This window comes from Bos mutus, chromosome 3, assembly GCF_027580195.1.
Source record: "Bos mutus isolate GX-2022 chromosome 3, NWIPB_WYAK_1.1, whole genome shotgun sequence".
NCBI classification, from domain to species: domain Eukaryota; kingdom Metazoa; phylum Chordata; class Mammalia; order Artiodactyla; family Bovidae; genus Bos; species Bos mutus.
Window position 1 is genome coordinate 26,019,410 of NC_091619.1, and position 17,970 is coordinate 26,037,379.

The following is a 17,970-nucleotide window of genomic DNA, read 5'->3' on the forward strand; positions in this document are numbered from 1 at the left end:
GGCAGAGCCATGGGGGACACGGAGCAGCGGCCAGCCAGGGGAGGGCAGGTGCAGAACGTCAAGTCCACCTGGGGGTCGGGCTGGTCCCTAGGTCAGTGGTGAGTAGGCGGAGGGGGGGTGAGGGAGGGGGGTGCAGATGAGCAGCCTGCCAGGAAGGGACAGGCTGACATCATTCCCTGGGATAATGGACTGATTCAATAGCATCTGAGTGACCCCTGCACACCCACACGTCACAATCCCATGTCTCCTCCTCTCTTTTTGTCCTCCTCCCTCCAAGTGAATGTCTCTCCTCTGACCTTTCTGGCCTCATTTCATGTGCGCATGTTCCCCTGTCTCCCTCCTGCCTCCTCCCTCTCCACCAGCCTGACAAACTGTATCAGCGAATCCCTCAACAGGGCCATATCTAACTTTTTATTCATCGCATGATTTATTTTTAGCCTGAAACAACTGCATCCTAAAAATGGAGTTCCAGATGAGACACGGGCTGGGCAGAGCTATGCAAGCTATCTGGGGCTGGGTGGCCCAGCCTGGCTCCAGTTCCACACATGCATGGGTGTGAGCCTCTGCTCGCTTTGTCTGAGCCCACGGCTACAGTCAGCAGCCTGCAGAGGTGAAGACAGGGTTCTCGGGCCCAGGGAGGGCCAGGGAGAGAGACCAGATCAGCCTCTCTGCTCCCCATGACTCCCAGCAAGTCCTCTAAGGCTCCATTCACTTTCCTACCATCAGCGTTTCTGGGAAAGAAACATTTTGCCCAGATGAAGAGAGCCCACCTGTTTGTGGTGGGGGTCTACCTGCTGTCCTCCTGCAGGGCAGAGGAGGGACTGAACTTCCCCACCTATGATGGCAAGGACCGCGTGGTCAGTCTAACCGAGAAGAACTTCAAGCAGGTTTTGAAGAAATATGACTTGCTCTGCCTCTACTACCATGAGCCCCTATCTTCAGATAAAGTCGTGCAGAAACAGTTCCAACTGAAAGAAATCGTGCTGGAGGTGAGTGGGAGGGGGCCCTCGGACCACGTCGTCCAAGGAGGTGGGAACTGGCCCGTGATGGTGATGCGGGGACCCCAGGGTGCTGAGAATATATCCTGAAGTCTTGCCCCATTTCAATCTTATACAAAACTGGAAATCTTGCAAAGCTGGGATGTGTGAAAAACAGAGGTGTGTTCAGACTCTTCAGACAGGACGAGTGAACGCGCTTCGCACTGCACTGCTTGTTGTTGTTGTTTAGTTGCTAAGTCGTATCTGACTCTTTTGCGACCCACGGACCATAGCATGCCAGCCTCCTCTGTCCATGGGATTCTCCAGGCAAGAATACTGGAGTGGGTTGCCATTCCCTTCTTCAGGGGATCTTCCTGACCTAGGGATCGAACCCACGTCTTCTGTATTGGCAGGAGGATTCTTTACACTGAGCCAGCAGGGAAGTCTGCCCAATGTATTATAGTCTGTAAAGTTGTAAAGTCTATCAGCTGGCAGCCCTCTTGATTTCTCAAGGGCAGTGGTTCCAGCCACTCTTTTCCTCAGAGAATGTTAAAGCTATTGTTAAAAGGCCTGAATGACATGAAATTCAGGGTTCTGTGCAGGCTTCATTTGGTATACTAATTTCCTACTCTTTGTTCCTGTAAGTCTGCCCACGATCTTGGGGCGGCAGAAGTCATTTGACCTTGCCTCTGCTTGTGGGTCAGATGGGGAGCACCACTAAGCAATGCTCCCCTCTTGGGACTCGGTATCAGTCAACACCACACACAAGATGTGGGAAGATCTTGGCTGCGTGTTCAGTAACGGGAGTACTTCTTTTTCTCAGGAAGCTCTTGGTGTGAGGTCAGGGAAGATGCCGAAGTCAGTTCTTATTCTGTCTGCGTTACTGGCCTCTCTGTGAAGCTGGCGCAGGGGCTGGCTCTTTAATCCCACGTGAGTGACCCAGGAACCCCTCCCGTAGCTTCTCCTGGACAGTTTCGGATCGGTTACACTCAGGAGCACCTGGGAGTGCCAAGAATTCTAGTAAGCACCGAGATCCCTCATCAGTCCCCAGGCTCGGCTCAGCCTATGCACCTATTTGCAAAAAGTGGAGACCAGCCCTACCAGAAAGCTCAGCTCAATCAGATGCCTTTTCGTTCTTTTTCTTTCAGTTTTATTGAGACATAACTGACATACATTATAATAAAATACTTTGATGAACAGAATTATCATAGAAAACCCATGTGGATTTTAGTTCTAAAAAAAAAAAAAAAATTGACTATAAGAAAATCCAGGCTTCCCAGGCAGCGCAGTGGTAAAGAATCTGCCTGCCAATGCAGGAAACTCGGGTTTGATCCCTGGGTCAGGAAGATCCCTTGGAGAAGGAAATAGCAACCCACTCCAGTATTCCTGCCTGGGAAACCCCATGGACAGAGGAATCTGGTGGGCTACAGTCCATGGGGTTACAAAGAACAGGACACGACTGAGTACATAATAAAATCCAGGAAAACCATCCCAAATACATCAAAATATCTTTGATAATTTTAAAAGCATTGCAGAATCCTGTGTCTCTCGATCATCATACACATATCTATTTTCAGAGGATTTATATATGGCAGCATGGTCATTACAGAGAGCTCTGGTGGATGAAAAACTAAGCATCTTAAAAATATCATCATGCCCATTATCTTTTTCCTCAGGCTCTATTCCGGGGCCTGAACATGGAAGTTCAGTTCCCTCTGTGAGTTATAAGTAAGGAAAAAGCAGAGACAGTTATTAGGTCTTTGTACTATATATACAGGAAAATCTCAGGCTGGAAAAAAACCAGGACATACAGCACAGCTGCTGCTCAGCCCAAGAAATCCTCACTCACATTACCATCTCCATCTCAAACTGCCCTACTCAATTATAGTGACAATTTTATGAAAAGTTAGCTGAAGCCACAAGGACTCTACCATATATGCTCACCACTGTCAACTTAGCCTAGAACTCAAAAAGAGTGCCAGTGCAAGCCGTGACCCCAATTTCTGATTTCCTGTCACACACACACATTCTCCCTCAAAGACAAATTCTGTGTTCCCAAGCAAAATCCTGAGAAGGGACTTTGCCCTGGACTCACCATCCTTCCAGCCACCTTTGATCCAGGAATGCCCAGCAGAGATTGACAAGGTGTAAGTTCAGCACAGGAGGTGGTTTGATGCCCCACAGACTCCTAAATCCTTAGGGAAAAGATCACAGAACTTGGAGTCTGGAGATCTAGATTTATATCCTGGCTTTGCCTCTACTGGACACACGACATAGGGCAGGTTACTTAAGTTCTCTGCACCCCATTTTCTCATCTATAAATCTGGAAAAATAATAATTGTCCAACAAGCTTATGGGATGATTATTAATAATCAACATTTATTGAATGCTTACTGTGCGCAGGGATTGTTCTAAGCACTTTGTATGTGTAGCTGGTTTGAGCTTTATAGTATTTCTCTGATGTAGGTACAGTTGCCATCCCCATCTTCAGATGGGGAAACTGAGGCACAGAGCGGTAAGTTGCCCAAGGCCATTCAACTAGCGTAGGTGAAGGCAGTTTTAGTCCCTATACTGCCTTACTGCTTGAATCAAATGAGGCAATGTACAACTTGCTGGTGGATACCCTCTTCAGGATTGTTTCAAGAGTCTTCCTTAAATAGAGTGCTCAGCCTGTGGGCCTGGGCCTGATGATGCCGGCCATATCAGCAAAGGTTTGAGAAGCACAGAGTCGCAGAGGAGGCACTGCTCATACAAATATGCAAACCCCGGAGGAGGCTGGGCTGCCTCCGTGAGGGTTGGGGAGGGAAGGGGGGCCTTTGCTGAGACACCTGTCAGGTGCAGGCCGTGCCTCAGAATCCAGGACCAGACTGGTTCCAGGAACCCCAGGAATGGTAAGAGAGGGGGCGTGTGAACCTCTAAATTTTCTTCCTGGTCAAAAAAAGCCCATTTTTGTCTTCTTAATTCCCTGGACTCTAAACAAACGCTAAGGACAATATCCTGCCAGTTCCAGGGCTGTGTATGTGCAAACTAGGGGGGAGGGGGCAGTTCCCAGGCTGCAGCCAGGAGGCAGTGAAATCTCAGCCCCGGGCAGACAGCACAGGAAGGGTGGGGCTCCTTTCCTCCGAGGGTTTTGGAAGGTGGTTTCCCATGTTTTCTATCATAGCTCACTGTGACCCGTGTGCACAGAACGTACATGCATAAATGAAACAACAGTTTCACAGGACAACGCGTTACTATTTGGGGAGCAGTTGGATCAAAAATTCTTTTGTCTTCTTTCTTATTATTCTTTTCTATACTTCTGTTTCATTTAAAAAACATATTGATCTCAATCTATTAAATTGATCTCCCTCTCCAATGATGTTGCCACCCCCAAGTTGAAAAACCTGGAGAATTTCTAAAGGTTAGAAGGTGAGGAATTAGAAGTTCATAACTCCTCGCATTAGGGCCATCCCTGACCTAAATGGGGAAAACATCCAAAAAAGAGGGGATATATGTAAACATATAGCTGGTTCTGGAGAAGGAAATGGCAACCCACTCCAGTATTCTTGCCTAGAGGATTCCGTGGACAGAGGAGCCTGGTGTGCTGCCATCTATGGGGTCGCACAGAGTCAGACACGACCGAAGCGACTTAGCATGCATGCATGCATTGGAGAAGGAAATGGCAACCCATTCCAGTATTTTTGCCTGGAGAATCCCTGGGACAGAGGAGCCTGGTGGGCTGCTGTCCATAGGGTCACATAGAGTCGGACACGACAGAAGCGACTTAGCAGCAGCAGAGCTGATCCACTTTGCTCTATGGAAGAGACTAACACAAAGTTGTAAAGCAACTATTCTTGCTGCTGTTGTTGTTAAGTCGCTAATTCAGGGTCTGACTCTTTTGTGACCCCATGAACTGTAGCCCACCAGTCTCTTCTGTTCAACTATACTCTAATAAAAATTAACTTTAAAAAAGGGCCATGCATTCTAATAAAAACCCAAAGATACTATGGTCAGTGTTTGGTCTGTTTGTTTAAGGATTGATATTGAAATACCTAGAAATAGCCCCATCCACAGGGTGAGGAGGTCACTGCCTGACTCGGGGCCTAAAATGCCCGTCAATTAGTCTTACATCTGCCACTTACTCTAGGTTGGGCCTGAGGATGCTCGCTGTGGATACAGGGAACATGAAACACTCAGGCGGCTCACAGCCTAATGTGGAAATTACAAAGAAATACTAATGAAATCCACAGTGCAAGGGAGTCACTATAATAGCAGGGCAACATAAGCTCCTCTGGGAGTGCAGAGGAAAGAGGAAATGCCCTGCTATCTGGGAGACATGTGGAAGGCATGACAAAGAAGAATTGGTTTGTGAAAATAAATAGAATTTATTAGGCAAAAAAGCAAGGGTGGGGAAGGGAAATCCAGGAGATAAGATTCTGACAGCTCTAAAATCTTTTCCAACTTGATACCTTTTCCCTAAAATTTGGCCACAAGGGCCTCGTTCCTTTAGGTAAAATTTTTATTCCTATTTAGTCAAGCCGTTCTGCAAGAGATAGTCTTGTAAGATATTGCCATTCACTTACACCTCCATCTGATCAAGGTTGAGTTCTATGTGAAAGCAGGGTTTGATAAGCGGAAGAGAAGAAAGGGAAGAATATGAGGCCATTAAAAGCTTAGGGAGAGGGACGTCCCTGGTAGTCCAGTAGCTAAGACTCTACGCTCCCAATGGAGGTGGCCCAATTTCGATCCCTGGTTGGGGAAATATATCCTACATGTCTCAACTGAGAGTTTGCATGCTGCAACTAAGATCCATCACAGCTAAATTTAAAAAATAATGGTTCAGGATTGGGAACACGTGTACACCCGTGGCAGATCATGTTGATGTATGGCAAAACCAATATAATATTATAAAGTAATTAGCCTCTAATTAAAATAAATAAATTTAAATTTAAAAAAATGAATTTTTAAAAAAGCTTAGTCATAAAAAGGGCAAGCAATATGGCACCAGGAGGCCACACTCAAACTCTGCTTTGCATTTGACTGGAATCTGCCTCTGGAAGACCTCAGGGTTGGTGCAGTATACGTAGCTCCATATAGATGCTCTGTAAATGTTATGTTTCTTGAATGAGTGTCTGATATGTTAGAGCTCAAAAGAACTTTGAGAACCATCTAGATTGTTCTGAACCCCTCATGTCATAGATGTGGCCTTGCAGTGATGTGATTTACACAGCTGGCAATCCTGACTCTTGGTGGAGCACTTCATCCACAAAATAACACACTCTCATGCAGGAGTGTGAGATGATGTGGACGGAGAAAAAGCACCCCGAAGTAAACATGGCTAGTGTTCTGACAGAGTTCTTTCCAGTATTTTTTTTTCTATGCATAAAAACACACTTTCAAATTAGATGTATACCATTTTTATAGTTTTACTTCCTGCGTTTTTCATTTCAGTATATTGTGAGTGCCCCTATGTCACTAAGTAGTTTTAAATTCTTGGCAAACATGATGTTAATGTTGGCATAGGACTCCACTAGATGATCATACATATTTTTAAAATAATTTTTCTATTTTATCCTTTTAATTAAAAAAAATTATTGAAGTATAGCTGTTTGCAGTGTGTTAGTTTCAGGTGCCCTGTGCAAAGTCAATCAGTTACACATAAACGTATATCCACTCTTTTTCAGATTCTTTTCCCATATAGGCCATTACAGAATTTCTCTATTTTTGGATACTGGCACAATTTTTTGGGTTTTAAAAATCTTTGCCTATTTTTATTGTTTTAATAGACATTCTTTGATGTCTAGCTGGACTGACTTTTTCATGAAATTATTTGACACTTACATTTTTTCTTATTTTTCTATGCCTTCCCCCCATTTTTTTCTATTGAGATATCAACTCAGATTATAAAGGGAGTTGCAATTTTATAGGCTATTTCCTTCAGCTTCAGCAAAGTCAGCAAATGTAGTCATACCTCACTGGCCAAACCCTATTAGTACTGCAGGACTCAGAGACTCAAGACGAGGACATGGGCAATGAATTTGATTCCTCCTTGCTTCTTTGCTGCCAGCTTCTACTTTCACCTTGAAACAAGTGCTGCGCCTATCATGTTCTATAAATACTGCAGAGCAAGTACTCGGACATCCGACATCACTGACCTCTCTCGGGTTGAAATGCTTGAGAGGTGGTGTGCTCTAAAATGGGCTTCCAAATCAGAGAGGCCTGGGTCCAATTCCCGAGGAAGAAGTCTGTCTGTATTCAGGTTCCTCGCTTGTGATGTGTCTGTGTGAGTCCTGTGGGAGCAACTAAACACACCAACCTGCAACCAATATATACATTTACTGGAATTTTCCTCAGGCAAGTGAGTGAGTGTTTCAGAACATGAAAATTCTTACTGTGAATCCATGAATAGAAATATTCGTTCATCAGTATTCGTTCATACCTGTTGCTAAGGCAGGCTCTCTCTCAGTAACGGTAGCATGAGTGAGTGAATGAATCAGTCACTGAATGGATGGTGAACGAGCGATGCTTTCCACACGGTGAAGAGTAAAACTTCGTTCATTTGTTGAGGGTGATGAACTGGCAGGTACTGGCAGGCAACCTGGGGTCCTGAAGCAGAAATGGTTACATCATCCTGGTAGCTGTCCGCTGGGTTGACCAGATGCCCCAGTAGTTTGGAGGCCCAGGGCTGCTCTATAGAATTTTCCCTGCAGGGTTTTCTGCTCTTCCTGCATGAGGACGTGCCCACCATAAAGGGGCTACCATCCCCATACATGACCTGCCTAGGGCTCTCTCCCAGGCCCTCCTGGATAGCAAATGGTAGGATCACTACCTAAAAATTGTTGCAAATGGCCTGTCTGCCAGCAGTAAGGGTTACTGCTCTGACTGATTTTCTACTGCTGGTAAACAGGCTGTGTGTGTGCGTGTGTGTGTGTGTGTGTGTTCAGTCGCTTCAGTCCTGTCCGACTCTGTGTGACCCCATGGACTGTAGCCCACCAGGCTCCTCTGTCCTTGGAATTCTCCAGGCAAGAATACTAGAGTGGGTTGCCACGCCCTCCTCCAGGGGATTTGCCTGACCCAGGGATCAAAACCATGTCTCCTGCATCTGCTACACTGCAGACAGATTCTTTACCATTAAGTCACCCAGGAAACCCTGGTGAACAGGCTATTTCCCAATAATTTTCTTTTTATCTTTTCAAACAAAATTTTTATCGGAGTACAGTTGTTTTACAAGGTTGTGTTATTTTCTGCTGTATGGCAAAGTGAATCAGCTATACATACTCATATACTCCTCTTTCTTAAGGATTTTCTTCCCGTTTAGGTCGCTATAGAGCACTGAGTGGAGTTCCCTGTGCCATACAGTAGGTTCTCATTAGCTCTATATTTTATACATAGCGGGTATACATATATATATTACATCAATCCCAATCTCCCAATTCATCCCACTACTGTTTTCCCTGCTTGGTCTCCATACATTTGTTCTCTACCTCTGTCTTTATTTCTGCTTTGCAAATAGGTTTATCTGTACCATTTTTCTAGATTCTACACACAAGTGTTAATAAACAATATTTGTTTTTCTCTTTCGGACGTTCTCCACTGTGTAAGACAGGCTCTAGGTCCATCCAAGTCTCTACAAATGGCACACTTTGTTCCTTTGTATGGCTGAGTAATGTTCTATTGTATATATACACCATTATCTTCTGTATCCATTCCTCTGGTGATGGACATTAGGTTGCTTCCATGTCTTGGCTATTGTAAACAGTGCTGTAATAAACACTGGGGTGCATGTGTCTCTTGGAATTATGGTTTTCTCCAAGCATATGCCCAGGACGGGGATTGCTGGGTCATATGGTAGTTCTATTTTTAGTTTTTGAAGGAAGCTTCATATTGTTCCCCAGAGGGGCTGTATCAATTTACATTCCCAGCAACAGTGTGAGAGGGTTCCCTTTTCTCCACACCCTCTCTAGCATTTATTGTTTGTAGATTTTTTTGATGATGGCCATTCTGACCAGGGGGAGGTGATAACCTCATTGTAGCTTTGATTTGCATTTCTCTAATAATTAGTAATGTTGAGGATCTTTTCATGTGCCTCTTGGTCAGTTTTCTGTCTTCTTTAGAGAAATGTCTATTTAGGTCTTCTGCCCATTTTTTTGATTAGGTTATCCTTTTTTTTTGAAATTGAGCTCCATGACCTGTTTGTATATTCTGGAGATTAATCTCTTTCCAGTTGCAGATAATTTGTATTTTGTATTTTTTTAATAGTTTTGTTTATTTATTTTTGGCTGTGCTGGGTCTTCATTGCTCCCAGGGCTATTCTTCGTCGAGGTGTGAGGGCTTCTCATTGTGGCCGCTTCTCTTGTTGCGTTGTACATGCTCAAGGCAAGCAGGCTTTGGTAGTTGCAGTGTGTGGGCTCAGTCGTTGTGGCTGGCAGGCTCTAGAGCACAAGATCAGTAGCTGCGGCACAGAGGCTTCGCTGTTCCGTGGCATGTGGGATCTTCCCAGACCAGGGATTGAACTCCCGTCTCCTGCATTGGCAGGTGGATTCTTTCCCACTGAGCCACCAGGGAAGCTCCGCAAATAATTTTTAGAGGTGATTCCAGCACAGATCATCCATCAGGCCCTATGGGAAGGAGAAGGCTGGTTCCATAATCTGTGGCAGAACTAAGAAGCGAGTCCTGTGCAATGCAGGCCTCTGGGTTCTGCTAAGTACCTTAATGCCATTGCTTTCAGATTGTCAAGACTGAGCTCCCTTTTCTATTCAGGTCTCAGTCTCCTCATCAATCTGTGTATCAGTGAGAATATCTTTGGTGAGATGACTGAAGCCTCTTTAGACTCTGTCGTGTGTCCAGTGTTGCTGACATGACTCTTGTGCACGACCATCCTCCTGTATCCAACTTCAGATGAGGTTGAAGTATTTAGGCAAAGCAGACAGCTATGGGTCAGGGTAACTGAACTTCTCTTCTATTTACTATTTGAGCTGGGCAAGTCACGAATATGCTTTGCATTTTACTCATCTAAAAAAATCGACTATGTCCTTTCTACCTTCGTGAATTAAGAGAATTAAATGAATAAAAAGTCCCCATAAATTATAAGAAGCTGTACAAGTGTCAGGTGTCATTACTTTGTTATGTTGGTTACTACTAGAAAATGAATCTATGTAGAATGCTGAGTGCCTGAAATACAGCTGATGCTTATCAAATGTTAATTCCCTTCACCTGTCACTTGAAAGGCAGCCCATGTTCTTGGCCAGTTGTAGTAGTTCTCAACCTTGGCTTCACGAAGGACTCAACCTAAGGAGTTTTAAAAAATACCTATTTTGTTACTGTTCAGTCGGTCAGTCATGTCTGACTCTTTGCTACCCCATGGACTGCAGCACGCCAGGCTTCCCTGTCCTTCACCATCTCCCAGAGCTTGCTCAAACTCATGTCCATTGAGTCGATGATGCTATCCAACCATCTCATCTTCTGTTACCCCCTTCTCCTTCTGCCCTCCATCTTTCTCAGCATCAGGATCTTTTCCAGTGAGTCAGCTCTTCCCATCAGGTGGCCAAAGTACTGGAGCTTCAGATTCAGCATCAGTCCTTCCAATGAAAATTCAGGGTTGATTTTCTTTAGGACTGACTGGTTTGATCTCCTTGCAGTCCAAGGGATTCTCAAGAGTCTTCTCCAGCACCACAGTTCAAAAGCATCAATTCTTCAACTCTCAGCCTTCTTTATGGTCCAACTCTCGCATCCGTATATGACTACTGGAAAAACCATAGCTTTGACTAAACAAACTTTTCCCTGCAAATAATATCTCTGCTTTGTTATACACTGTCTAGGTTGTCATAGCTTTTCTTCCAAGGAGCAAGCATCTTTTAATTTCATGGCTGCAGTCACTGTCTGCAGTGATTTGGAGCCCAAGAAAATAAAGTCTTTCATTGTTTTCATTTTCACCCCCCATGTATTTGCTTTGAAGTGAAGTGATGGGATCAGATGCCATGATCTTAGTTTTTTGAATGTTGAGTTTTAAGCCACCTTTTTCACTTTCCTCTTTCAACTTCATCAGTAGTCTCTTTAGTTCCTCTTTGCTTTTGGCCATTAGGGTGGTGTCATCTTTGTATCTGAGGTTATTGATATTTCTCCCGGCAATCTTGATTCCAGCTTGTGCTTCATCCAGCCTTGCATTTTGCATGATGTACTCTGCATATAATTTAAATAAGCAGGGTGACAATATACAGCCTTGATATTTTCCTTCCCCAATTTTGAACCAGTCCGTTGTTCCATGCCCAGTTCTAACTGTTGCTTTTTGAACAGCATACAGGTTTCTCAGGAGGAAGATCAGGTGGTCTGGTATTCCAATCTCTTTAGGAATTTTCCACAGTTTGTTGTGATCTGCACAGTCAAAGGCTTCAGTGTAGTCTATGAAACAGAAGTACATGTTTTTCTGGAATTCCCTTGCTTTTCCTATGATCCAACAGATGTTGGCAATTTGATCTCTGGTTCTCTGCCTTTTCTAAATCCAGCTTGTACATCTGGAAGTTCTCCATTCACATACTGTTGAAGCCTAGCTTGAAGGATATTGAGCATTATAGCATGTGAAATGAGTGAAATTATGCAGTAGTCTGAACATTCTTTGGCATTGCCCTTCTTTGGGATTGGAATGAAAACTGACCTTTTTCAGTCCTATGGCCACTGCTGAGTTTTCAAAAGTTGCTGGCATATTGAGTGCAACTTGCTAACAGCATCATCTTTTAGGATTTATATAGCTCAGCTGAAATCTGTCATCTTCACTAGCTTTTTCATAATAATGCTTCTGGGTCTTATTCCCCTAGACACTGATTTAATTGGTCATGGGGGAAGGGATGATACCCAGGTGCTAGCTTCTAAAAGCTCCCTGGGTGATTCTAATGTGCAGCCAAGTTTGTGGACCACTTGAGGCCTGATGCTCAAAATTTGGTCGGCAGACCACAGCAGCAGCAATGGTATCACCTGAATACTTGTTACATTTCAACAGGATCCTTTGGTGATTCATAGGTATGTGAAAGTTTTCCAAAGCACCGTACTGGTCTGTTGGATTGGAGAAATTTTCCAGATGCCCAGAATCATGTTGTATCTGCTTGGCCTTTGGCCTGCTGACTCTCCTGAATGACAATGGACCTGTCAGCATTCCTCTGATTTGGAGAATTGATGGGATATTAACTTGGTCTGGGGCTGCAGGGATTCAGGTCTGCTCTGGGACTCAGCCAGGTCTCCCAGTCTTCTCCCATGGTCTCCTCAGTCACACCATCAGTGATTAATACTTGGACCTCCTTAGAAGGAGAGAATCTGGGCTCATGTGATGCTTCCCCCTCCTTGAGAGGTTTCCAGGAGAGTTACAAGGGTTTCTAAGGCCAGATCAGAAGGTGCCTTTCTAAGGAATCTCAGGTCAAGGTCCAGGATTTACCCTCAGAAAGGGAGGAAAAGCATCTATTTGGTTGCCATGTCATACTGCCCTTTTCTCCAAAAGAGATGACAAATCTGAGCACCCTGGAGGTATATGATTATGGGACACTAAGATGTTAGCGTATTTAACAGGAAAGTATAAGAAAGCTGCTCAGAGCAAACTGATGAGTGTTCTGTAATGTGGAACTAAGTTCTGGGCTTCCTTGGTGGATCAGAGGTAAAGAATTCGCCTCACAACGCAGGAGAGTTGGGTTTGATCCCTGGGTTGGGAAGATCCCTGGACGAGGAAATGGCAGCCCACTCCAGTATTCTTGTCTGAAAAATCCCAGGCTACAGTCCATGGGGTCACAAAGAGTCAGACACAACTGAGTACACACGCACGTACTCAAGCGTTGTGGACACCCCAATAGAAATATTCATTCTTTAATTTATTTGTCAAATATTCATGCACTGCTTACTTAGGAAGTGCAGATGACATGGTTCTGATAACTCAGGGGTTGATCTTTTGTTGATGATAAGAACTCACTTCCTTTAGGTCTATGCTTAAGTGTCATCTTATGAAAGAACTCACCTCCATGACCACCTCTATAAATCACACACTCCAAGCACCCCCTTATCCCTTCAACCTTACTTTATTCTTCTCCATAGCACTTGGCAGACATAGCGCATAGTGTTCAAGATGGTTATAGCGTGCAGCACCCACAGAGGCAGATACTTTGCTCTCTTCATTGCTGCACCCCAGCACCTAGGCCAGTGTCTGACTCAGCATGGTCTCTCAGCAGTGCTAGTTGAAGGAATGTTAAATGAACAGAAGAGGAAGGACTAGGGAAATCACACTTACTACTGGTACGAACTTACTGTAAAACATGTCCAGTATGGGTGCTTTACATATGTCATTCTGTTAAATTCTTACAACATATTCTCACACTATGTACAAAGAAATGATTCCCTAGAGTTGAGTAGAAATTGCCCAAAGTCACAAAGCTAGAAAATGGCACAGCATGAAGCAGAATTTGAATTCACATCTATTTGTCTCCAAACATCATATTCCTTTCACTACACTGAGAAATAGCGTAAAGGGGTTGCTTCTTGTTTATAAGCAGTGCCAACTTGCAAAAAGACAAGCATCTCTAATTTTAATTTGGGATTTTCACTCACAGTTGAGCAGTGTTTAATTTCATAGCTGGACTATGTGTTGAACTGAAGTGTGTGTAAAGGGACTAATGCTTAACACCTACTTGGTATTTAATAAATGTTGGGTAGGTGGGTGGAGGGGTGGATGGAGAGAAAAGAAAAAGGCAAGGAATTATGGATACATTGCGCATATTGGAAATATATTTCTCTTTGATATCTTTTAAAAATTAAATCAATTTTTAAAAAGAGATTCAGTAGGAAGATGAAAAATTAAACTGAATCTGTCAGATTCAGGGAACTGCTTGTCATCCTCACTTAATCCTGCTGAAATGTGAGTAAAACAGATTTTTTTTTTAAACCATGGGACTCTCAGTCCAAAACCCATACATGGCACGGGCATAAACCTCAGGGCTCTCTAAGGCTGTCATTGCCTTCAAACCTATTTAGCACTGGCAAATGTCCCAGTGGTTGCATTTCTAAACCTCAAGAGAGGAAGGCAAAATGAAATTTCTGGAGGCAAGTGAATCCACAGATGGGTTGATGTGGGAACACTGGGCAGAGAATAGCAACATGCACAGGATTCAGGTATTTCTTCCAACTGTTCACTGCCCAAAGACGGCGTTCTCCACACTTGCACCTGCTGCACTCTGAAAACTCAGATGAGGTCAGGCTTATTTTGGTTTGGCTTTGAGAGTAAGTCCTCATGTAGAGCCAGAGCTCTCAGAAGATGGATGCCCAGGCTCACTCTTGAACTGCGCTTCTCCTAAGAGATGTGTGTTTGCTGAGCACTTCTCAGCGATAAAACTAGAGCCTGGGGTGAGATGTGAAAAGATAAGAAATGCTCAAAGTGTGGACTGAGTTGATTACAGTTCAATTCTTTCTTCCATACAGAATTAACAGGGAGGTAGAGATTTCACAAAATGGCAAATACACTGTTGATTTAGAAGGTTTTAGACCATTGGAACCTTCTTCTCTCACTCTTCACACCCCCCAACAGCCCTCAATAATATTCAAGGCCAAACAGGATAGCTAGTCATTGGATTCTTGAGGTAGACCTCCTCACAAAGTTATACATTTCTAAATGGAGACATGCGAGACCAGGACTGCTGCTGCTGCTGCTGCTAAGTTGCTTTAGTCGTGTCCAACTCTGTGCGACCCCATAGACGGCAGCCCACCAGGCTCTCCCATCCCTGGGATTCTCCAGGCAAGAACACTGGAGTGGGTTACCATTTCCTTCTTCAATGCATGAAAGTGAAAAGTGAAAGGGAAGTCGCTCAGTTGTGTCCGACTCTCAGCGACCCCATGGACTACAGCCCACCAGGCTCCTCCATCCATGGGATTTTCCAGGCAAGTGTACTGGAGTGGGGTGCCATTGCCTTCTCCGACTATAAGGACTACTCTAGCGTAAAGCAGTAAAACACAAACAAACAAAATCTGTTTCAGAATCACAACATTTTTCTTTAAAAGCAGCTGCCCTATTTTCTTGCAGTTGTAACTTCACTGCTTGGTGTGGAGTATTTTTGCATAATTATCAGCTCAGCCTTAGAATCTGAGATGATTTGTTCCAAAGAATCTGAAAAAGAATATGCGTGCATGTGTGTTATATATTACACGTCATATACCTGTATAACTGAATCACTTTGCTGCATACCTGAAACTAACACAACCCTGTAAATCAACTCTACTTCAATTTTAAAAAATAAAAATAGGATTTACTGCCAAAAAATAAAAGGTTTCATCAAAAAAGCCAGTCCCCACGAAGTCTGCACCTGTACAACGAAGCTTCTGAGGTTCCCTCTTCTGTGGGCTGGATGTGGTTCGATTCAGATAAGCCATTTCTCTTTGGACAGACACGCAGGAACATGGCCAGTGCACCGTCTTGCCGAGTAATGGGCTGGGCAGGCCACAGCCGCTCCTCAGTGCCCAGAGAGCCTGTTCCAGGAGCGTCCGCCTGCTGCCCGGTGCCCCATGCCAGCAGGCCTCTCTTCACCATCTGCCGTGCGCTGGGCAAGAAGACGGGCCAGCAGATACTCCTTCACCCTCCTCGACCATACACAGCCCTGGGCTCAGCACCCCAAGACTTCCTTAGTCTGGCCACACACACTGAGAGCATTTCCCAAACCCAAAATAAAAAGTAGATGCAACCCATAAACTGCAGCCCACACCATGTCCTGGCAACATAAGAAGCACAGACTTAGGACAGAAACCCTGTGGGTCTGAGTCTTTGCAACGGTATAGTGGACTGAGTTCTTGAAGGCCGAGCCTCTCCCTTTGTAGAATAAAGACCACTGTCCCCTCATCCCAGGGTTCCTCTGAAGAGAAAGGAGGGGTGTGTGTAAAGTAAACAGCCCACGTCTGGCACTCAGGAAAGGACTGTTCTAGAATTTATTATGTGAAAGCACCTTGAAAACGAACTCTCAGGTTAGCTGTCTGTGTTATTTGTTGTCATTAGTAGAGTTCATCAAAATAAACACTAGTCAGACATTTCGCAAAGTTTAGCCAAGCAGCAGCAGACTTCTCTTTTGCTTTTTAATGTTCGCTACTGGGGAGATGGGGAAAAGGCAATGGCACCCCACTCCAGTACTCTTGCCTGGAAAATCCCATGGATGGAGGAGCCTGGTAGGCTGCAGTCCATGGGGTCGCGAAGAGTCGGGCATGACTGAGTGACTTCACTTTCACTTTTCACTTTCATGCATTGGAGAAGGAAATGGCAACCCACTCCAGTATTCTTGCCTGGAGAATCCCAGGGATGGGGGAGCCTGGTGGGCTGCCGTCTATGGGGTCGCACAGAGTCGGACACGACTGAAGTGACTTAGCAGCAGCAGCAGCAGCACTGGGGAGATGAGGTGTAGAGGCTTGTCTGCCATCATTTTACATTTAGAAGGTCTCTCCATTGACTGCAGCCCCCCGCCTTCCCTCCGCCTTTATTTCTCCCTTTTTCATTAGGTGCACCAACCTATGGAAGGTATAGTTAGAAAAGGGACAGTGTCTCCCCAGCTGCAGGAACATGATGGATACTCAGTGGGACTTGTCCAAAGGAGAGGGCTACCAGAGAGTGTGGGCATTTGAGCTGCCAGACTGCTTTTTCACAGGCTCTTGAGAACTCTGCTGAGAAAAATTGGAAAAGTGCATGGCCTGGTCCCTAGGTCAGTCAGATCCATTTCAAAAAAAAATCCCACTGCAATAATATTTTTAGTATGAAAAAAACAGAAACCTGGCTCAGGAATAGCCTCCCTTAATCAGCCATTTTGGACATCACAAATGCTTCACAGGGAGATTGTGCTTGTATGTTAGAGACCGTTGTAGAGCAGTGGTTCTCAGTGTGTGAACTTGGGACCAGCAGCATGGGTGTCTCCTGGACCCTGTCAGACATGTAAATTCATGGGGCCCCTCCCAGGCCTCCTGAGTTGGGAATTCCGGGGTGGACCCAGCAATCCGTGTTCTTACAAGGCTTCCCTCCAGGTAATACTGATGCAGGCTCAGGTTCAAGAACCACTAGCTTAGTGTAATGGGGTTGCCCTGCAGTGAATTTCTAGGGAACAAACATTCATAAGCGCTTGAATACATAGTACTCCTGCAAGAATTAGATCTCATCTTTTCAGGGTAGAAAATTGAGATCAGAGAAGTGTGACCTGCCCAGAGTCTCACAGCTGATAAGCAGTGGCGCCAGGATTGGGGCCCAGGTCCCTCTGAGGCCCACGTGAAGGGAGCAGAATGTAATCGATGCAAGTTTGGGCCCTGGAGCCAGAGAGTCATGGCTGGAATCCCAGATCACTTGAGTGCTGTGTGGCTCTGGGCAAGTTGGTTAGCCTCTCTGTGCCTCTGTTTCATCATCTTGAACTTATACTTCATGTGAGTTTTGTGAAGATTCAATGAGATCACTCATGTGAGGTGTTGGAGCAGTATCTGGTGTACAGTGAACACTCGATAGATGTTATTTTTATTGTTAAATACTGCTTCTCAATGTGGCGGAGTGGAATGAACACACAGCAGTGACCTTTGGGTCTTTTCCTTGGCTCTGACCAAGGTGATAGTTCAAAAGTGACAGTAAAAACAATCAACATTGCCCCCCACCCACTTTCCCTCAAGGCTCTTTTAGAAGCCACCAGGTCCAGCCCCAAAAGGCCTCAGCTCATAAAATAGTGGTCCCCCTCTCTCACCTGCCTCCTGCTTGGACACATTACGTGCCAAGCCCCCAGCTATACATAGCCCAGGCCTCATCCGAGGGTGGTGGAAGGTGACAGGAGCTTACTGGAGATAAACGTCAGCTCTCCGGTTTCAGGGGAGGACGCGCACAGTAGTGGAGTTGCTTGACATGTGGCCAGATGGTATCAGGGATGGTGGTTGAGAAGAGCCACTTGGCTCTTGGCTTCCATGGAGAGAGCAGGGTTGCCGCCAGGGTATTTTTAATGGCTGGCCCAAGGGACACTCACTTGGAGCGAAGATCTGTGACATATCC

General features: G+C 45.0%; 1 protein-coding gene across 1 annotated transcript in view; it reads left to right on the forward strand.

Annotated features, from left to right (window-relative positions):
* The first annotated feature begins 510 nt into the window (after positions 1-510).
* Positions 511-17,970, forward strand: part of CASQ2 (calsequestrin 2) — a 70,890-nt gene continuing 53,430 nt past the window's right edge. Inside the window, exon 1 of the mRNA XM_005899516.2 lies at positions 511-989. Coding sequence (XP_005899578.1) covers positions 678-989 — 312 coding nt within the window. The 5' untranslated portion in view covers positions 511-677. The remainder of the gene's footprint in view (positions 990-17,970) is intronic.